This window comes from Hyaena hyaena, unplaced genomic scaffold (genome assembly GCF_003009895.1).
Source record: "Hyaena hyaena isolate Hyena2069 unplaced genomic scaffold, ASM300989v1 scaffold_648, whole genome shotgun sequence".
In the NCBI taxonomy this organism is placed as follows: Eukaryota; Metazoa; Chordata; class Mammalia; order Carnivora; family Hyaenidae; genus Hyaena; species Hyaena hyaena.
The window spans coordinates 293,757-316,979 of NW_024081279.1; the positions used below are offsets into that span (position 1 = coordinate 293,757).

Below are 23,223 nucleotides of genomic sequence, written 5' to 3' on the forward strand. Positions count from 1 at the left end.
AGGCACTTATTTTAGTGTATTCATTAAGTGAAATTGTAAGGAAGTTAAGGATCCATACACTGATTTATTCATTTTACACTTGTGCTAAGCCAGCAAATAGGCAGAGAAAAGGACAAATTTGGATGATACCCGCATGGCACTTACTTTGTAGTCCGTGAGCTAGCAGCCGTTGATATGGTTGATGAAAAAAAAAAAGATAATGGAACTGTGGGTATCATGGAATTGAGATTTGTAAGAAATTTTTAACTTCATTAGTTCAGCCATCATCTTATTAGGTAAAGTCATTTTGTAGGTGGTAAAATTTTGGAGGGGGGAATTCTTTTTTTTTCTTATTTGTGAGACTAAACTAGGTCTTAGTTTTCCAGTTTTAATGTTAAGATTATGAGGTATAAGGGGCGCCTGGGTGGCTCAGTCTGTTAAGCATCCAACTCTCATTTATAGCTCAGGTCATGATCTCACAGTTTCATGAGTTCGAGTGCCACGTCGGGCTCTGTGCAGACATTACGGAGCCTGCTTTGGATTTTATCTCTTCCTTTCTCTCTACTCTGCTCACGCTATCTTTCTCTCAAAATAAATAAGTTACATTTTAGAGAAAGAAAAAAGATTATGAGGCATAAGAAGCTAACTTTGTAATTACAGTACTTATTAGTATTTTTTAATTTTAGGATTGAATTCACCAAGTTGGCTGCAGACCCCTCTGTTGTGAATCTTGGCCAAGGCTTTCCGGATATACCCCCTCCTACATATGTAAAGGAAGAATTATCAAAGATTGCAGCAATTGATAGCCTGAACCAGTATACACGAAGCTTTGTGAGTAGATTAAGACCATGTGTGGCATGAACTTGTAGTTTGTATTATATTGTGTGTGAAGTGTGAAGTGAGCTCCTATCACTCATGTGTAATTACCTTTCTGGGACCAACTGTCCCAACCAGATAATCAGAGAAACCCCCATCCTTGTTCTTATCTCCTAGAAGTAGCCATTCCCAACTTCCAACCCCTCCATGGTTCTTTACCATTGTTCCAGCATAGGGTCCAATGGCAACAAGGACCCTTTTTTCCTCCAGTTTTTTTTAGATTCCAGTACAGTTAAGTTGTTATACACTTCAGTGTTATATTAGCTTCAACTATACAGTACAGTGATTCAGCAATTCTGTACATTACTCAGTGCTCATCGTGGTATGTGTACTCTTAATCTCTTATCACCTATTTACCCATCCCCTTACCCATCTCCCCTCTGCTAACAGATCGATTTGTTCTCTATATTTAAGAATCTGGCTTTTGGTTTGTCTCTCTCCCTCCCTCTTTTTTCCTTTGTTTGTTTTGTTTCTTAAATTCCACATGTGAGTAAAATCATAAGGTATTTGTCCATCTCTAACTGGCTTCTTTTGTTTAACATTATACTCCAGCTCCATCCATGTTGTTGGAAATAGCAAGTTTTCATTCTTTGTTACAGCTGAGTAATATTCCATTTGTGTGTGTGTGTGTGTGTGTGTGTATATACATATATGTATATGTATATACCAACTCTTCTTTTTCCATTCATCTCTTGATGGACACTTGGGCTGCTTCCATAGTTTGGCTATTGCAAATAATGCTGCTATAAATATAGGGGTGCATATATCTTTTCAAATTACTGTCTTCAAATTCTTTGAGTAAATATCCAGTGGAATTACTGGATCAAATGGTAACTCTGTTTTTAATTTTCTGAGGAAGCTCTGTACTGTCTTCTACAGTGGCTGTACCAGTTGGCATTCACACCAGTAGTTCCTTTCTTCACATCCTTGCCAACACTTGTCGTTTCTTGAGTTTTTTATTTTCGCCATTCTAATAGCTGTGAGGCGATATTTCATTTCAGTATTGATTTGCATTTATATTTACAACTGTATTTTTAATTTTTTGAGAAACCTCTATACTGTCTTCCACAGTGACTGCACCTGTTTGCAGAGAATATTCTCTTGACGCACATATTTTCTATGCCATTAACACATGCAACTATTAGGCCGTCAGCAGTGGCCTTCTAGTTAATATCTTCTGTTTCCAACCAGTTACTTTCTTCTTTTCTACCTCTCTATCAGTCCCTATCCTTTTGTGATGAAATACCTAGGATATCCAAAGATTCCTAGAGTCTACAAAAAACTGCCACAACGTACTAAGTGAACTGAGCAAGGTTGCAGAACATAAGGCCAATATATAGAAATGAATTGTATTTCAGTAAACTAAAAATAAGCAGCTGGTAAGTAAGATTTTTTAAAATACCATTTATAATAGCATCCCCAAAGCACTAAATATTTGAACTGAAGTTTTAAAATATATGCAAGATCTATAGTTCACTTAAAACTGCAAAACATTGCTAAGAGACATTAAACAAGACCTATATAGATGGAGTGATATGTGATGTTCAACAGATTGGGAGACAGAATATTGTAGTCAGTACTCTCTAAGTTGATCCATAGTGGAGTTGGCGACCTATGGCCTTTATCTGTATCTCATCCACTCCTGATTTTGTAAATAACGTTTTATTAGAACATAGCCATGCCCATTCTTTAAGTATTTTTCAGGTTTTTATAAATACATGTGAATATGTATGTATATGTATTTGTATGTTAGTATAAGCATAGGGAATGGTGTTGTGCTATCACCCGGCTGTAGACGACATTAGTCACCTTAGGGAGATGGGATAAAAGTGTTATTGAGGAGGGAACATAATTTTTTAACACGATTCTGCCTAGGTTTAAATATGATATGAAGCATATATTATTTTTATAATTAAAAATTTTTTAAAAGCACAGACTCATAATTCTGAGGAAGGATATATAGTGTTTATAGTTGCTTTCAGATCACCCTTTGCTAGACCTGTTATTAAAAAAGAAATTCAAAGGAAATTTTAGATTTCTGGAAGTGGAAATCTTCTGCTCTTTCCACAAATCATGTATATTTTTTGAACTTGAATTTAAGTAGTCTTTTCTCTTACTATTATTTTTTAGTTTACTGGCTGTGCTCTGTCACCTCCCCTATTATTAGTTATACTCAATTTCTCTAATATTGTAATATCTCCTAATCTCAAAATATGAAAAATGTGCTATAGCTTTGTTATTATTGATTTTAACTGGGAGAGGATGTGTGACACACTAGCTAACATTCTGACAAAAGTGACAAAAGTACTTTGACAAAAAATGCTTCCTTTTCTGAAATAAGTCAGGCAGAGAAGGACAAATACCATATGTTTGCACGTATAGGAGGATTGGGAGGAACTTAACGGAGGACCATGGGGGAGAAGAAGGGGGGAAATAGTGGGGGAGAGGGAGGGAGGCAAACCATGAGAGACTCTTGAATGCTGAGAACAAACTGAGGACTGATGGGTGTGGGAGGGGAAGGGGGGTGATGGGCATGGAGGAGGGCACTTGTGGGGATGAGCACTGGGTGTTATATGGAAATCAACTTGACAATAAACTATTTAAAAAATTAAGCAGAAAACTTAAAACAATGTTCATAAAGGAAGTTTAGAGGAGCGCCTGGCTGGCTCAGTCCATGGTGCATGTGACTCCTGATCTCAAGGTTTGAGTTCGNGCAAACCATGAGAGACTCTTGAATGCTGAGAACAAACTGAGGACTGATGGGTGTGGGAGGGGAAGGGGGGTGATGGGCATGGAGGAGGGCACTTGTGGGGATGAGCACTGGGTGTTCTATGGAAACCAACTTGACAATAAACTATTTGTAAAAAAAAAAACAAGAACGCTAAAAAAATGATTAAGAAAAAAAATGCTTCCTTTTCATACGAACTTGGATGGATAACTTAGGATGAGCAGAGGCTACTTTACTTCATAAACATAGGGTACATCCTCCCAGCCGCCCTCTTGTCCTGTGTCCTGACCCGGTTTATTCCTCCAGAGCCCCAGGTGCTTTGCAAACAAAGGCACACACCCTGCGCTTGGACTCTCATTTGGAACTGATGGAAAATCAAGGTCATTCTCCAAAAGCAAAAATAGGAGGTACATGCTAGACAAGAAAAAATAAGTAACATTGACTGATACCGAATAAGACAAAGAGAGGGAAAGGGAAGGGAACAAAAAGAGAAGGAGGGAAGAGCAGAGAACATAGAAGAGAATAATTGAGGAAGCGCTATTCAAGGAGTTGAGACTCCCCACATGTCTCAGACTTTGTGCATTATAGTCCCTTCATTCCTCTGGTGAAAGCTTTCTCTTGGATGACTCCTCCCCTCTTGGATACCATGAAGAATGTCCTACTTTCTCCTAACATCAGCTCTCCCATCAACACTAATGGGTGTTTCTTTGGGGAATTTGCTTTTGCCCTCTCTCTGTAGCTCATTGGTTGACATAATAACCTACTCTTTGGTAACCTGGAAGACCAGATTCAGGATATATAGAAGTCAATGCAGGCACTTTTATTTTAATTGCGGAAAAGTCCAACTCTATTCAGTGTAATTTATTTACTGTCAAAAATAAAGTAAATATGATTTGATTGCTGTCCAGAAAGGTACTGTCAAAGGTATATTTGGTACTGACGTCAATGTTTATCAAAGCAGATATGTTGGAATTTTGAATTCCAAACAAATCATTTAATAGGGATTTCTTAGTCATTAGCAAGTTTTCATGACCAATTTATGTAGGAACTGTCTGAGAGTAGGGAAAAGAATATTTTTTATTTCCAGTAAAAAATACAAATTTTACTTGGATAATTATAAACATAAAACTCAAATTTTAAAAATTCTTTCAGTTTAGTTCCAAATTACCTCCAAGAAGTAGATCCCATAATCAAATTCAAGGATTTTTTCTTTTTTTATTCAACAGGGTCATCCATCGCTTGTGAAAGCTCTATCCTGCTTATATGAAAAATTGTATCAAAATCAAATCAATCCAGATAATGAAATCCTTGTGACAGTAGGAGCATATGGATCTCTTTTTAATGCCACTCAAGGATTAATTGATGAGGGAGATGAAGTAAGTATATTAACATTACCATCTTACCTATATCAATCATTATCATTTGTACTGCCTTTGAATCTTTTACTTATTTTACACTATGTTTAATTAGTTTTGGAATGTAATGCCTATGAGTAAAATTCACAGATCTTAAGTGTACAACCTGATAAATTTTTCACATGTGTGTATATATATGTATATAAGTGTGTGTGTATATGTGCATATATATGTGTATAATATATGTATATGTATCCATGTAACCCCAAACCAGACGAAAATATAATACATTCCCAGCACCCAGAAGGCTCCCTTATGCCTCTTCTTAGTTTACCAGGGTTACCAGGGGTAACCACTCTTCTGTCTTTTATCGGCATAGGCTCATTTTACCTGCTCTTTAATGTGATATAAATGGAATCACATCACATAATATGTTCTTGAATTGGCTTCTTTCATTTATCAATATGTCTGTGGTATTCATCTGTTTTGCTGTATGTGACTCCTTCTTATTTCTATAGGCTCTCTAGAGAAGGGGAAGGGGAAGGGGCCAGCCATGATGGGGACAATGAATCTTCAGTCTGCACCACCAAAATCGCCCTTATCTGAACTCAATCAGCCAGTATTTGGTCAGTGTGTTTTTGTGCCCAGCACTGTTATCACCAGCATGTGAGAGATGTGTAACAAGAAGGCTGAGTGATTTCTGCTTTAGTACTGGGACTCTTTCCCCATTATTATTCCAATACCCTTCTTCAGCATTTCCCTGACCTCTTTCATTCATTCAGAAATCACTGAGGATCTCCTATACTAGACACTGTGGGAGATTTTTAAAAGACAGTTTCTGTGTGGAAGGAGTTCCCTGTCTAGTAGAGGAGATAGACTCACAGGCTGGTGAATAGGAATGTGTGTGATGCTCAGTAGTGATGGTCAGTAGTATTGTAAAACGTACATATTTTACAATAGTGACAGAAAAAAGTGATGACTCTGCTAATATAGGCCTCGGAAGCTCCAGAGAGGCACTGCTGAATATTTACCATGATCTATGTTGTTAATTCCTTTCTTTGAGCTCTCATGGCACTTTATCTGTACCTCTTACATAAAAGATACCTCTATTACTTTGTATTATGTTTCTCTCTTATGTCTCTAATTTTTTCTACTATGCCCAACAATAAGCTACTTAAGGAAACATCTTAAGGAAGTGCAGTTACTTTCACATACATAATCTCCTTTAATCCTATAAAATAGTTGAAAGTTTTATCTCATTCTTTGATGTTGTTAATCCTTTGTTGCTTCCTCTTTCTCTACTCTGCTGGGGCATCCCAGAGGCTCAGCTCATGACCTTTATTCTTTCTAATCTGATCACTGGATCTGATGTTTTCAAATTACACACATGTCACTTTCTGTCACATTGACCTGTTTCATTTTCTTTGTAGTGTTTAATACTATCTGAAATTATCTAATTTACTTCCGTGTTTTCTTGTTTATGGTCTCTCACAGTAGAAAGTAAGTTCCAGGAGAACCAGTTTATTGCTGTACCGTCAGTCCCTAAAATACTGAGTGCTCAATAAATACTCTTCAGAAAGAGAGAGGAATTATTCCCATCATAAAAATAAATTACAGCCAAGAGTGTCAAGTATATTCTTTCAATTTTACCTCCCTGCCTCCCCAGTTATTTTCTTTTATATCTCTCACTTCAAATCAGGTACTAGATTTCTCACCAGGGTTCAAAGATAGGTCATCTTGGTCCCTGAGAATTTCAGAGACTAATCAAGAACTTACAGTTCCCTTGAGGGAGAAATCCATTCTCAAAAGGAATGAAAAAAGTTCATTTCTTTGTCCTTCACATTACCTAACACCTAACATAGCAGATTGCATAGTAGGTGCTCTGTGTGAGTTGAATGACTAGTAGAATGTAACGGCCTTACATGGCTTTGCTGATAAAGGCTTTGAAGAGTGACTTCACATCATAAGAAATACACAGTAAAAAGAGCAAATTTAGAACAGTTAGTGGGGCGCCTGGGTGATTAGGTCAGGTAAGCGTCCAGCTTCGGCTCAGGTCATGATATCATGGTTTGGGGGTTCAAGCCGCACATCAAGCTCTGTGCTGACAGCTCAGAGACTGGAGCCTATTTCAGATTCTGTTTCCCTCTCTATCTGCCCCTCCCATCCTTGCACCCTGTGTGTATCTCTCCCTCTCTCAAAAATAAACATTAAAAAAATTTTTTTGAAGCAACGGTTGATATCACTAATTTAGCCAACAAAAGTTAAGTAAAACAACTTAGTATTGACTTGTGAAATATAGTTAACCAATTTTTCTAAAGCAGTTTGATTGTATGTATGTATAACATGCCATAAAAATGTTTATACTCTTTAATCTAGCAATAGCAATCATGTGAATTTATTCAACAATTTATTTTTTATGTTTTTTAAATTTATTTCTGAGAGAAAGAGAGAGACAGCACGAGCAGGGGAGGGTCAGAGAGAGAGGGAGACACAGAATCTGAAACAGGCTCCAGGCTCTGAGCCGGCTGTCAGCACAGAGCCCGACGCGGGGTTTGAACCTACGAACCATGAGATCATGACCTGGCTGAAGTTGGCCGCTTAACCGACTGAGCCACCTAGGCGCCCCTCAACTATTTAAAAATAGAGAAATACAGGGGTGCCTGGGTGGCTCTGTCAGTTAAGCATCTGACTTTTGATTTTGGTGCAGGTCATGGTCTCACGGTTGTAGGATCGAGCCCCACATTGTACTGAGTGTGGAGCCTGCTTGGGATTCTCTCTCTCCCTCTCTCTGCCTCTCCCCCTCTTGCATTTTTTCCTCTCTCTTTCAAAATAAATAAATAAACATTTTTTTTAAAATAGAGAAACTATACATACTCACAAATAAACATAGCATTGTTATTTATATAAGCAAATGATGAAAATTTATTTTAGAATTCAGTGGACTCCCAAATAGCCATTACGATAATAAATATTAAAACTGTAATAAAGTGAAACTTTTAGGTAATATTGTTTGGTTGAAAAAGATAATAAAATTGAATATGATGGATATAAATTATGTGTTCAGACTTTTCTTATAGAAAAGTAAAAAATCAGGGATGCTAGACCCAGGCTGGTACTCTGTGAGTGGATTACCAGCTGGACTGGTTGGATTGGCCCACTGACCTAAAAGCCAGCCCCCTGGTGATTGAGAGAGTGCACGCAGGGGCAAAGGAACAAGGAATATATCTCACGGGTCCGGGAAAAATAATGAATCTAGATAAATATAGGTCACCAGAGGGAAATTAGGGGCATCAGACAATAACAGTAGCATCTTAACTAGTCTGCCTGCATCCACTCTTTGTTTTGGAGTGCTTTTAACCAAACAGAAACATCTTTATTCTCGGGATAATACTTATAAATTAGTACTCCATAATGGAGAGGAATGCTATTATCTTTCCTCATAGCCTTTTGCTTCCGTCCCTCTCTTATATTTTTGTTTGTTTGTCACTTAAAATCTAAAGAAATTCTTCATGTTTTTGGCTGGAACATTCCTTTGAGGATGTGATGGGAGCTATGGCCTCTTTCGCCAGAAAAATCTACCTAGGCATATATAAAGTTTTGCATATAATTTCAAGAATCCCCACTATAAGCCCTTCTGTAAATCTCATTAAGAGACTCAGAACTCCCTGGACATGTGTATCTCTAAGGCCTCTTCCATGGCCTTTCCCACTTTCATGAAAGCAAGGAAGGCCAGCTTTTCCTTTGCTGCATCTCAGCATGTAGTATACTGCCTCACACGTACTAGGCACACAGTATATTTTAAATGAACGAATGATCGATATGTTCTTGTTTGGTTTTTATTTTAGGTCATAATAATAGTGCCTTTCTATGACTGCTATGAGCCCATGGTGAGAATGGCTGGAGCAACACCTGTTTTTATTCCCCTGAGATTTGTAAGTTTGCCAATGTGATACACATACTTTAAGATGCTTTGAAAAACATGCAGAATTGCTTTGTCACTGATGAAGTTTCTACTTTATTACATTTGGGATTTACTATGTATCTCTACCATGGCTGAAGGTAATCAACGTCTTTAAGAGGGCAGCTGTTACTACTTCATCCTGTATTTGCCATGTGTCCCTGTTGTATCAACATTCACACTATACGTAACATTATCTTTTGTGGTTATCTGTCTCCACCAGATCAGAGACCATTTCTTTCTTTCTTTCTTCTTAAAATTTTTTTTAAGTTTTTTTTTAAACATTTTTATTCATTATTGAGAGACAGAGACAGAACACGAGCATGGGAGGGTGAGAGAGAGGGGGAGACACAGAATCTAAAGGAGGCTCCAGGCTGTGAGCTGTCAGCACAGAGCCTGACATAGGACTTGAACTCACAAACTGCGAGATCATGACTTGAGCCAAAGTCGGACACTTAACCAACTGAGCCACTCAGGTGCTCCTCTTTTTTAATTTTTAATGTTTATTTATTTAGAGAGAGAGCATGCAGGAGCAGGGAGGGGTAGAGAGAGAGGGAGAGAGAGAGACTCCCAAGCAGGCTCCATGCTGTCAGCTCAAAACCCAATACGGGGCTCGAACTCATGAATTGTGAAATCAAGACTTGGGCTGAAATCAAGAGTAAGATGCTCAACTGACTCAGTCACCCAAGTGCCCCTCTTTTTTTTTTTTAAAGATTTATTTAAGTAATCTACACCCAACATGGGGCTCAAACCTGCAGCCCTGAGACCAAGAAGTTCATGATCCACCAACGGAGCCAGCCAGGCACCCCAGAGACCGTTTCTAACTCACTTTTATAGCACTGCTCCCCATTAGCTGACAGTGTAGGGTATATGCTGGGTGCTCTATAAATGCTTGTTGAATTTTGAATCAAGTAATTTTTCTTTAAATTTTGCTATTATATTCAGGAATTTAATAAGTATGCTACTATTGTCTTTTTAAAAAATCTTACTGGGGTTCCTGAGTGGCTCAGTCGGTTAAGCTTCTGACTTTGGCTCAGGTCACGATCTCGCAGTTCGTGGGTTTGAGCCCTGCGTCAGGCTCTGTGCTGACAGCTAGCTCAGAGCCTGGAGCCTGTTTCAGATTCTGTATCTCCCTCTCTGTCTGACCCTCCCCTGCTCACGCTATCTCTCTCAGAAATAAATAAAACAGTAAAAAAATTTTTTTTTTAAATCTTACTAAAGTGAGTAATACACTGAGGTGAATCACAGAATCTTGCATTAGCAAGATATGTTACAGTACCAGACATGTTAACTATAGTTATAGCTGGCTCCTTTGAAGGACTGTACATACTTTAACAGCCATTTATATTGACAGTTTATTTTCCCCTTTAGTAGGTGTGACCATGAGGTTTAAGTCCTCTTGGGCTCTTAAGGCAGAATGAAAGCTTAGTTATTTTCTTTGTTAGTCATTTATTCAGTTACCTTTGCCATGCCTTTCTCTGTTTTCTCCCCCAATTAGGTTATTTATTTGTAACATGAATTTATTGAATTAAATCACATCTTGATTCTTCATACTTAGAAACCTGTCGATGGGAAAAAATGGTCTAGTTCTGACTGGACATTGGATCCTCAAGAACTGGCAAGTAAATTTAACTCCAAAACCAAAGCTATTATACTAAACACTCCACATAACCCCATTGGCAAGGTGAGTCTTTGATCTCTTTATACAGTCTTCCAACCTATCATTTTCTCACATGCTGAATCATAATTGGCTCTGCTCTTCTGTTTTCTTTAATACATATAGGTATATACCAAAGAAGAACTCCAAGTAATTGCTGACCTTTGCATCAAATATGACACACTATGCATCAGTGATGAGGTTTATGAATGGCTTGTATATACTGGAAATAAGCATGTAAAAATAGGTACTGATTATTACATAGAGTCACAAATCTAAATGTGTTTGGGCACATGTGGAACATCTGATTGGAAAGCATCCCAGAACAGCTTTAAAATAGTCCTTGCAATGGGTATCTGTCTGTATGAACACTTAAATGGGATTTGGGTAAATGATGCTTGAGTGAATTCATAAACAGACTGAGGGACAAGCAGTATAAGCTTCGGGGAAGAGATTTTTGGATCATACTATAAAGCTAGGAAACCAGAGAAGTCATACTTTTGCCTATATCCTTGGCTCTTTATCAAGAATGCATCTACTGCATGGTCCATAAGGTACAGGGAGCTTACTTGTTCCCAAGCTGCCTGTCTCCGCTGAGCAAGTTGCCAGATGCCAAGTCAGCAGGAGAAAATTGCAGGGCGAGTGAGCTAGTGCTGCTTGGCTCTTGCCTGAGATTTTGTCATTACTACCCGGCCATCTCTCTCACAAGTGCCTCAGTGTCTTCTGGGGTTATCTGAACTGGTATCAGCTATTAGACTACATACTGGCTTGCAGGCTTTGGGTCTTTGCATTTGCCCTTTCTGTGCCTGGAAACACTTTTCCTGTAGATATCCACATGGCTCAGGCTCCCCAGGGCTTTATTCAGATACCAGTTTTTATGGCCACATTTAAGATAGTTATAAGTTTTTCTTCCAGAATTTGCTTTGCTTTTTTAAAAATTTTCTGCTCTGTTTTGTTTTTTCTATTATAATATATATCAAGACCTGTATAGTTTACTTCTAACCTGCTGGAACATAGGGATATTTGTTTGTTTTAGTGACATCTGAATCCACAATTTCCAGGATAGGATTGTGCACATGTTAGATAATCAGAAAGTAATTGATGAATAAATGAATAGGAAATATGAAAAAGATAAGGAAAGTAAAACTAAAATCACTGTAGCAGAAATCAGTAAATAAAAAAATTAGCACACTTGTTGGGGCACCTGGATGGCTCAGTTGGTTAAGCTTCCGACTTTAGCTCAGGTCATGTTCTCATGGTTCCTGAGTTCAAGCCCCATGTCAGGCTCTGTGCTGACAGCTCGGAGCCTACAGCCTGCCTCAGATTCTGCTTCTTCCTCATTCTCTGCTCCTTCCCCGCTCACACTCTACCTCTCTGTCTCAAAAATATTAATTTTTTTAATTATCACACATGCATATAAATAGTTGTTGCCGATGTCATAATTATCCCTATTGTACGTTATGAAGTGTAGAAATATGGAGGACAAAGCAGCTGCTTGAGGAGATCAACAGAGTGGGCAAAAGATGGAATTTGTTGAGCAGAGAGGTAGAAAGAAAATCCCTATCAGATAAACTAACATGGACTGAGGCAAGTATATCTTAACAGATCAAGATATACTTAAGGTTAGGGCAAGTGGTTTATAGAGATGTGTTATAACAGGCACAGATGATAATGGGAAAGTAGAATAACTCTGACAGTCTTGATTATGAGAACAAAGTTTAAACTTGTTGAGGAGCCCAGTGGTTCTGAAACTCACTTTAGTGTAGAGCACCTTCAAGCCACAATGTTCACATCATGAAATAGGGACACATTGCTTTCCATCCCGAAACTACAAGCAATTTTCTTAATAGAAACTTAATAATTAGAAGAAGTCAATATAAAGGTCCCAGTTCTGTGCACTTTTGTCAAAAAGATCCATCGAAATAAACACATCAGCACTTTTCTGATGTTGCCACTTGCTAAATGTTCATTTGTTTCACTGTTGGTAGCATACACTATCAGATAAATGGTAGTACTTTAAGTGCTTAAAAAATACATGGAAGAAAACTTAAGATTGATTTTGTAAAAAAAATTCTACACATCAATTTGATCACCAAAATTCCAGTGAAGCATACTTTGAGAACTCCTTCAAGAGGCATGCCAAGACGGGAATGAGTTCCGTGACTAGGTTTATTTAAGGTAAGAACCACTTACAGGTGAGGACTTGAAGTGAGTTAGATGCCCTAACAGTGGAGTTGACACATGTGGGCTATTTAGAAGTCAAAACAGTAGGGCAGAGTGTAGCATTTTGAAGTGGGAAGGGACCCAGCCTGTATGATTCTGAGGTCTCTGGCCCGGCCCCCTCAGAGGGGAGGCCCATAAGCAGAGGTGGGGATGTACAGAGGAGGTGCAGATCTATGGGGAGTAAGGAATATTCCTGCCTCTCATGCTTCCTTTAGTCTTGCTAAGTTTCAGTCTCTGTGAGACCTAGAAGGGAAGATGTCCGGAAACAAGTGGAATGATAGGCCTGACAGTCAGGACCAAATTATGAGGGGAAAGAGTTTTGGCAGTCATCAAAATTTTGTTGGGGCTGGAACCCATGGAAGAGGATTTTCTCAGGGAGAAATGATAAACAGAGAAGGCAGCCAGAGATTTGCAAGGTGTGGTGCCTCAGCATAGCAAACTGCTCTTGCAGTTCACAACTGCATCAGCGTTTGCCTTCAGTCACTTTTCTTGTTGATGACCTCTGCTTCAGGTCATTGAACTGTTCCAGGCAAAAGTGAGATCAACATAGACAAATGATTATTTTTTTGTAATTAAAAAAAGGTTTTAAATTCATTTATTTTGAGAGAGAGAGTGGGCAGTGGGGAGGGAGGGAAAGAGAGAGTGAGAGAAAGAGGGAGAGAGAGAGAGAGAGAGAGAGAGAGAATCCCAAGTAGGGTCCGTGTTGTCAGCACAGAGCCTGTTGCTGGGCTTGAATTCACAAACCATGAGATCATGACCTGAGCCAAAGTTAGACACTTAACCAAATGAGCCACCTAGGTTTCCCTTTTTTATAGTTTTTTTTAATTTTTATTTTTTTTAATGTTTTTTTTTATTTATTTCCAGGAGAGAGAGAGAGAGAGACAGTGTGAGCAGGGGAGGGTCAGAGAGAGAGGGAGTCGCAGACTACGAAACAGGCTCCAGGCTCTGAGCTGGCAGTCAGCACAGAGCCCGACGCGGGCCTCAAACCCACGAACCGCGAGATCATGACCTAAGCGAAAGTCGGACGCTTAACCGACTAAGCCACCCAGGCGCCCCCCTTTTTTGTAGTTTTTAACAATTAGAGGAAGAGGCATCTATCTCATGAATAAATATAATTTTGTACTCAACACAAATGTTCCTAAGTGATAATGTCTCTAGTTCTTAGTTTTAGTTAACTAACTTTAGCAATATTTTTCCAATGATCTTGAGAGTTATTGTTTGACCTTTATTGTTTAAACTGCATATTATATGATAAACCCTTCACAGTAAAATGTAACTTATACTACTTGCTAAAGATATTTTTTAATTTTTTAAATCTTTATTTTAATTTTTTTATAGTTTATTTTTGAGAAAGAGAGAGACAGAGCACAAGTGGGGGAGGGGCAGGGAGAGAGGGAGACACAGAATCTGAAACAGGCTCCAGACTCTGAGCTGTCAGCACAGAACCTGACACGGGCCTCAGACCCATGAACTGCGAGATCATGACCTGAGCTGAAGTTGGACGCTTGACTGACTGAGCCACCCAGGCACCCCAATCTTTATTTATTTTTGAGAGAAAGAGACAGAGTGTGAGTGACGGAGGGACAGAGAAAGAGGAAGACAAAGAATCCGAAGCAAGCTGCACACTCTGAGCTGTCAGCACAGAGCCCGATGTAGGGCTTGAACTCCTAAACCGTGAGTTTATGACCTGAGCTGAAGTTGGATGCTTAACTGACTGAGCCACCCAGATGCCCCAAGGCCTATATTTTTAATTCAGATATTTTAGTTGTTATAACAGCCCATAAAGTTATAACAAGAAAAAATAAATAAATTCGCTATATCATTATTTAGAGAGTGGTTTGGTTCCATGAAAACTTAGGTATTATATCAAATACAGTGGACTTTGTTACACAAAAGATGCAAAGTGGCTATTCCATCAATCTGCAGAGTGTGATAGTTCTTTAATATAACACAATAAAGGATGAATTAGCATCATCCTTATGCTTTCACTGAGGCCGTTTTCCCTGGGGTAGCATTCTTCCTCCTGTCTGTAATCTTTATCTGACTTCTGTTGAAGCCTAAGCCACCTATAAATCACTGTTATTGCTGCTGCAGCCCATTTAAGGATCATGGGTCATAAATAAAAAGTGCAAAGGCCACTTGCCTTTCAGATATAAACACAAACCTAATACTAGGTATTAATTTTCTTTTTTACATTTTTATTTATTCATGTAAGTAATGTCTATGCCCACCATGAGCCTCGAACTCACAACCTCGAGACTAAGAGCCACATGCTCTTTCAGCTGAGCCAGCCAAGCACCCCTAGGTTGTTTTTTTAAGTGATCACTACGCCCAGTGTGGAACTTGAACTCACAACCCTTAGATCAAGAGTTGCATGCTCGACCAACTGAGCCAGCCAGGCACTCTTAGGTACCATTTTTTAAAAATAATCAGACATGCAAAGACTTTTTTCCCCTCGTAGATTCACACACAGTGCTATGGTCTTCTGTTTTATCTGTTTGCTTTGATTTCTGTGGCTCCCCAAGTCTCTTAGATGGAAAGGACATGAACATCCAGATGTTTAAAAAAAATTCCTTAGGACCCTTTATATTGAAGTAGTAGAATTTGTTCTTGGATCAGAGTTTTGATTCAAATGATGTCTCTGGGTTTCTGTAAAATGACATGTCAGTCAACAAAAGAAACCTCTCCTAGAAAAAAGATATATTAATACATTTATATTGATATACTAATCTTTTGGCATTTAGACAAATAGTATAAAATTCCTTGTAAGTTATTCAGTTAATCAGCTTACTGCTTGGAAAAAGACATCCGTTTTTTTAAATGGCTAAAAAAGCCATCAAAATTGCTTAGCTCTTTTCAAAAAAATATTATACCTATATATTACATTGATGTTTTGTGAATGAAACCTACATTTGGCATGTGAGTAGTTTTCATTTCCTTTGGATATAACTTATGTATACACATTAGGATTGTATTCATTTCTCTGGGTAATTCTGAATTTCAAAGAGTTTATTTCTAATGTTTTTAAATGTTTGTTTATTTTTGAGAGTGAGAGAAATATAGCATGAGCAGGGGAGGGGCAGAGAGAGAGAAGGAGACACAGAATCTGACTGAAACAGGCTTTAGGCTCAGAGCTGTCAGCACAGGGCTGGAATTTGGGAATGGTGAGATCATACCTGAGCAGAAGTCAAATGCTTAACTGATTGAGCCACTCAGGCACCCCTCAAAGAACTTATTTCTAAATATTGTTTTTACTAATAGACTTTCCTAGTTTTGGATATATGTTATTACTTTGAAGGAGGCGATGCTCTGCATTATACATAGTTTAGATTTTTCTCTGGCCAAATAGGAAAGTGGAACATGTGTCATGGTATTCTTTTGGAATTCTTTGGAAACTAGAAATGTCTCAAAACTTATGGTATTTATATCAAGTGTTAGAATATTCCTTCTTTGAATTGACTCTCTAAATATTTTCTTCATTTATTATTTTTGGTTTTTGTTCTACTTGACAGAGAATACAATTATAACTTCCTAATTTATGTAGTTTTCGTACCTTTACAAATATTGGCAGGTATTTCACAGTGGACTGAGATTACATATAAGTCCATTTTGGAAATTTCTTTCTAACATTTTAGTAGGCACTTGACTTGTGTATGAGAAGATTAAGAAGTAGGTTAGGCCATACAAAAATGGCTATTTGTTTTCTCTTTATGTATACTAGCACTCTTAGAACAATACAAGAGTATCTTTTGTACCTCTGGAAAACAAGTGAAAAACTCATGGCATTGCATGTGAAGAACTTCACAACTAAACTACTTGAGGAATCCAAAGAGCAGCATAGGGGGGCACCTGGGTGGCTCAGTCAGTTAGGCACCAACTTGGGCTCAGGTCATGATCTCACGGTTTATGAATTCAAGCCTCGTGTCGGGCTCTCAGAGCCTGGAGCCTGCTTCCAATTCTGTGTGTCTCCCTCTCTCTCTCTGCCCTTCCTCTGCTCATATTCTCTCTCAAAAATAAATACATGTTAAAAAAAAAAAGGAACAAAGAATAGCATAGGTAGCACTCTCAGAAGATTAACAAGGGAATAATTTACCAATGTGGGCAGAATTCACAGTTCTTGCATTTTTTTTTTAATGTTTTTTTTTTGTTTTGTTTTTTTTATTTATTTGTAGGAGAGAGAGAGAGAGACAGCATGAGCAGGGGAGGGTCAGAGAGAGAGGGAGTCACAGACTGAAACAGGCTCCAGGCTCTGAGCTAGCAGTCAGCACAGAGCCCGACGTGGGGCTCGAACCCACGAACCGTGAAATCATGACCTAAGCGAAAGTCGGACGCTTAACCGACTAAGCCACCCAGGCGCCCCACAGCTCTTGCATTTTATACTTCAATGACTTTACCTGCATTCCCTTTGCCCCAAATACTTTTCCTCCCCTTCTCTGACTGGCAGAATTCTACGTGGTCTTCCAGGTCTATTACGCCTGTTTTACTTTTCTCCTGCCCCCACTAGACAAAGATAGGAACTCAAAGATAGGAACTGCTTCTTTCTCATCTTTGTTTCCTTTAGACCTGGCTTAGTCCCTGGCATCTGGTCATTGGTAATAAATGTTTGATAAGTAAATGAGTACATGAATGAATGATTTTATTTAAGATGTCAGTCACTTGAAAACCTTTATACTGTCATTTCTCATTATTTATGGAATCCATATTTGTGAATCATCTACTTGCTGATATATATTTGTAACTCCAAAGTCAATACTCACAGCACTTCATTCACAGATGTGCCAAGAGGGACAAAAAATTTGAGTCACCAGATATGCATATTCTCAGTTGAGGTCAGCAAGGCAACACTGTGCCTTCTTATTTCAGCTTATACTGTAAACAAGCGTCCTTTCCATGGTGGTTTTGCTGTTTAAAATAGACCCGTAGCACAGTGCTGACATGCTGTGGTGTGCATTATGGAGAGAATACATATGCCAAATAAACTCCATTCAGACCACAAGTTCTAGTGCTATTGGCCATGGAGGTATTGAAGAGTGATGCCTAAAAGGTATGGGCTTTTAGGGTGAAAAATGTTCTAAAACTGGTTGCCCACCTCTGCAGATATACTAAAAACCATTGAATTAGACCATTTAAATAAGTACATTTTATGGTGTGGGGTTTATATCTTAAAATTGTTAGCAAAACAACACGTACATACGCACATATGCATGCACACACAGATCATGGAGCCCACCCACCCGAGTGAGTGAGGTCTAGGATGTGGTCCAATAATTTGCCTTCCTTACAAGTTCCCCATCGATTCCGCTAGTTCTGGTGTGAAAGCCACATTTTAAGAAACATTCTCTTAGGGATATTACAGAAATAGACTCAGAAAATGGGCAGAATAGAGGGGAGTAACAATGGCCAGGACCACAATCAAAATGGCACCACAGGAAGAGTACAGTATACTGAACACAGCTACCGCTGACCCTGAGCGCTGGGTGCCACACCATGGCTGTGCGGCCACTGCACGCAACGCTGCCAACTGGCACCTCTGCCACCCCTGGCCCTGGAAATGATTTTGCTACTTAACATTATTTAATCTATCACATATTATACAGTGTTTTCAGGCACTTTAACATTTTCAACTGTGTTTGGGTTAAAGTTACATTATATTTTAAAAACCTATTGAAATCTCCTGACTATACTATACTACATACATTTATGTTTTTAAGTTATACTGTATATAGATTGATTGGAAAGCAATTATTTAGCCTTATTTTTTTCCTTTTCCGGTTTAGCTACATTTCCAGGTATGTGGGAGAGAACAATAACAATAGGAAGTGCCGGAAAGACTTTCAGTGTAACTGGCTGGAAGGTAAGATGCAAAAGAATAATTGCTTAAAAACAGGCATGTGTTTTATTTCTTGGGGAGAGAGAGAGAAAGAGAGTGTGTGTGTGTGTGTTTTAAATACATGTATAGTCAGTTTACCCAAGTTTTTGTACCTACTAATCATTTGCTTATTACTTACTCATTCAGCTTTCATGTTGGCCTTTCTCTTTTTTGAGACCTAATCATTTATTTTTTTTTATGTTTTTATTTATTTCTGAGAGAGAGACAGTGTGAGCAGGGGAGAGTCAGAAAGAGGGAGACACAGAATCTGAAGTAGGCTCCAGGCTCTGAGCTCTCAGCACAGAGCCCAAAGCGGGGCTCGAACCCACAAACTGAGATCATGACCTCACCTTCGGCCTCATGGCCGAAGTCGGACGCTTAACCGACTGGCCACCCAGGCGCCCCTCATTTATTTATTTTTTTAAAGCTATTTATTTAAATGTTAGTTAACATACAGTGTAATATTAGTTTCAGGTATAGAGTTTAGTGATTCATCACTTTCATACAACACCCAGTGCTCGTCACAGGTGCCCTCTTAAATCCCCATCACCTATTTAACCCATCCCCCCACACTTCCACTCCTGTCCACTAGTACTCAGTTTGTTCTCTCTAGGTATGCGTCCATTTTTTAGATTTCTCTCTCTCTCTCTTTCCTTTGCTCATTTGTTTTGATTCTTAAATTCCACATATGGAATCACATGGTATTTGTCTTTCTCTGACTTATTTCACTTAGCATAATACTCTAACTCCATCCGGGTCATTGCAAGTGGCAGAAAAATAGCAATTTTTCATTTTATAAATAACCAATCAATGGGACTCTTCTTTTTAAATAATGTTCAGATTATTGCACATTAATACAAAAGGGGGGAAATATAATACATAAAAATAGCTAATATTTTGGCACTTACTGTATACCAGGTTCTAAGTGCTTTATATATGCTCATTCTCATAATGGCATTATGAAGTGAGTATACTTTATTATCCCCATTTTATAGACAATAAAATTAGTAAGAGAAGTTAAGTAAGTTGCCTGAGGTTATACTGCTAATAAAGTCAAGCCAGCCAGGCAATACAGCATGAGAATTTATGTACCTAAGCACTGCACTATGTAATACATTAACAATTTACCCAATCGAAACTTGACTGTCTTCCAACTGGGCCCATCCCAAACATGGCCGAGAAGCAGGGAGTATCAAAAAAGGGGCCTGCAGAACTAAATTATGGAAGAGTCCCTTAGGCCTTCATTCAGAGTTACTTTTTTTTTTCTAATTCAAATAAGCTTTGTTATGAGTTTTTAGACCTTCAGGATATCAGAAGTTATGAATAAGAAAAGAAAAGGATAGTAATGATTGTGGGTACTATTTACTTTCTGAAGACAGAGTTTAGTGACTCCAGTGAGAAACTTTCCCAAAGAAGGACAGAGTTGAAATGATGAGCAAATACTAATACTGCACTTCTTTCATACAGTGAACATTTAAGAATTACATATATATAATAATAATTACAGGGGCTCCTGGGTGGCTCAGTCGGTTAAGCACCTGACTTTAGCTCAGGTCATGATCTCACGGTTCATGGGTTCAAGCCCCATGTCGGGCTCCGTGCTGACAGCTCAGAACCCGGAGCCTGTTTCAGATTCTGTGTCTCCTTCTCTCTCTGACCTTTTCCCCTGTTCATGCTCTCTCTCTCTCAGAAATAAATAAAACATTTAAAAAAATTTTTTAATGATTACAGTAAACAGCTACTCAATTAGATTCAATACATACAGTTAGATTGGCTTTTGGAAATTTGTTTTCATTCTTCCCTTTTTCAGCTTGGCTGATCCATTGGTCCTAATCATTTGATAAAACATTTACAGACAGTTCAACAAAACACCATTTATACTTGTGCTACGCCCTTACAGGTAGGTATTATGGTAATTTGGGGTTGAAGCATGGTCTTTTGCTCAAGGTGTTAGAATGGTTTTTTAGTTTGTTTAAATACATTAAGTTTTAGCTTTGAACACTGGTGGGATTGCAAAGTAGAACAGACTCTGTGAAGGACAGTGACAACACCAAGCAAAATTATAGATGTGCCTGTGTTCCAAAGCAGTACTCCATCCCCCGGAGTTTACCCTATTGCTGTTATCGGATACATAAGAAGCTCTGTGTGTGTCTGGCCATTTATTGCCAAAGATAGGGGATGGTCAGTATCCATCTATAGGCAATTAATTAAATAAACCATGGTCTAAGCCAAACATTTCAATATTATATGAATTTTTCATTAGTTTCCCATTTCTCTGTGACAAATTACCACAAACTTAGTGGCTTAAAACAACACAGATGTTTAATCTGACAGTTCTGGAGGTCAACACTCTGAAATGGGTCTTACAAGTCTAAAAACAAGGTGTCTCCATTCTGGTGTTCCTTCTGGAGGTTGTAAGGGAGAATTTGTTCCTAGTCTTTTCCATCTTCTAGGGGCTGCTCACATTCCTTGGCTTGTGGCCACATCACTCTAACATGATTCTGACTCTCCTGCTACCTTCTTTCCCATACAAGGAGCCCTGTGATTGTATTAGGCCTGTGAATAATCCAACATAATCTCTTCATCTAGAGATCTTTAATTAATTTAAATTTTTTTAAATTTTTTAATGTTTTATTTATTTCTGAGAGAGAGATAGAGACAGCGTGAGCAGGGGAGGGTCAGAAAGAGAGGGAGACACAGAATCTGAAGCAGGCTCCAGGCTCTGAGCTGGCTGTCAGCACAGAGCCCGATGCAGGGCTCAAACCCACCAACCGTGAGATCATGACCTGAGCCGAAGTCGGACACGTAACCGACTGAGCCACTCAGGTGCCCCTACAGTACCTCTTTTTTAATTTGCATCGTCATGACTAATTCTCAGTTATTCACATTAAATTTAATCACTTACATGTAGCCAGTTCCTCCATTAATGCAATCTAATGTAGGTTCTTAGAAATTCAACTATAATTCTGTGAATGACTTTTTTTTTTTTCTCAATAATGTCACTTAGGGCAGTCTTTATCACACCAGTAAACTCAGCAATAAATAACATTACTGTATTTCCTTTCCACATGTTTCATTCTTAACATGCAGGAAGCCTTGGCTCAAGCTTTTTGGATTGACATCAAGCGCATGGATGACCCAGAGTGTTACTTTAATTCTTTGCCAAAAGAGTTAGAAATAAAAAGAGATCGGATGATACATTTACTTGAAAGTCTTGGCCTAAAACCCATAGTTCCTGATGGGGGATACTTCATCATTGCTGATGTGTCTTTGCTAGGTTTGTAAGCGTTTTTTTATTATTTCAAATGTATGGAAACTTATGTGTGAAATTACATTGGAATTAGGAAGTAAAGATAGCTGCCAAAGCCACATCAACATTTTGTCCATGAAAAATGGCTTTTTGTTGTGGCAGTGTTTTGGTGTGGTGTGGTGTGGTGTGGTTTGGTTTCATATGATCATTTTGACTTTTAGATCCCTGACCTTAACTGTGGCTGTTGTTAATATGGTTACTGGTATTCCAGTAAACATTGAATTTGCTATCATCTTGTTCTAGTGTGTAGTTTAATACAGGTACATGAAATAATATATATGCCCTGTGTTCCTTTGAGTAAAATTTTTGTTTCCTTTTTACTTAAGAAAGATGAGATTCCTAAAAGGTTGATGCTATCAGGGGATATTTGCTATTTTAGAATTTACTGAAATGAAGTAAAGAAGGAAACTAATATTTATTGAGAGGCTACTGCATGCTTAACACTTTCACACACACTTTTGAAGAAGGTGTTGTTAGCTCCGTTTTTGAAGACGTGAACGCTTAGAAAGCTTTAAATAACTTGCTGAAGTCACATAGCTAGATTCTAAGTAGTTTTGTCTCCAAAAAGCAATGGTCTTTATATTACCTCAAGGTGTTATATGTAATTCTGACATGCCATACAAATCTAAAGTTAGAAGAATGGTAACATTTTGTATATAATTTATTTTTTTAAAAAAAAACTATAATGATAATAATGGTACATTTAAAAGCATAATTTATTCTGACAGAACTTATAGCCAAATTGTTTGTTTCAGGGTGCTATTACAATAAGGTTATATTCCACTGAACTTGAAAAGCCTTTTATATATACCAAGTTTTATAAGGCTGGCAACTTGATTTTACAATGAAACAATGATTATTATTCATTTGTTGTGAGAGAAGTGGGAGGCCATGGTGCCCAGAGGTTTTTGCTGTCCTTTTGCCTGAGAGCTAAATATCTTTTTGGCTCCCAAGCTCTGTTCTTATTTAAAACCCCTTGAGATATCCTATACTCTGAGGTTTGGATATCCCTTTTGTTACGTCCAAATGTACAGCTCATTTTGTGAAATGATAAAAAGAAATGTCACAGATTTCCTCACGCATAGTTTTGCTTTTGAGTTGGAACTCCATAAGGTTTTCAACATGAATTATTTTAAAAGTAATTGATTAAATACTTGATCTGCTTCTAAAAAGCATTTAAGTTAACTCATATTAAAAAGTTCTCCGTTTAATAACATTTAAATAGAAATTTATGTAACAGAGGATCCGTGTCACACAAAATGAAGAGG

General features: G+C 38.2%; 1 protein-coding gene across 1 annotated transcript in view; it reads left to right on the top strand.

Moving 5' to 3' along the window:
* Nucleotides 1-23,223, top strand: part of KYAT3 (kynurenine aminotransferase 3) — a 73,020-nt gene that overhangs the window by 35,538 nt on the left and 14,259 nt on the right. Inside the window, exons 5-11 of the mRNA XM_039216630.1 lie at nucleotides 666-810; nucleotides 4,810-4,959; nucleotides 8,784-8,870; nucleotides 10,455-10,580; nucleotides 10,680-10,800; nucleotides 18,554-18,630; nucleotides 21,736-21,922. Of these exons, the coding sequence (XP_039072561.1) occupies nucleotides 666-810; nucleotides 4,810-4,959; nucleotides 8,784-8,870; nucleotides 10,455-10,580; nucleotides 10,680-10,800; nucleotides 18,554-18,630; nucleotides 21,736-21,922 (893 nt within the window). The remainder of the gene's footprint in view (nucleotides 1-665; nucleotides 811-4,809; nucleotides 4,960-8,783; nucleotides 8,871-10,454; nucleotides 10,581-10,679; nucleotides 10,801-18,553; nucleotides 18,631-21,735; nucleotides 21,923-23,223) is intronic.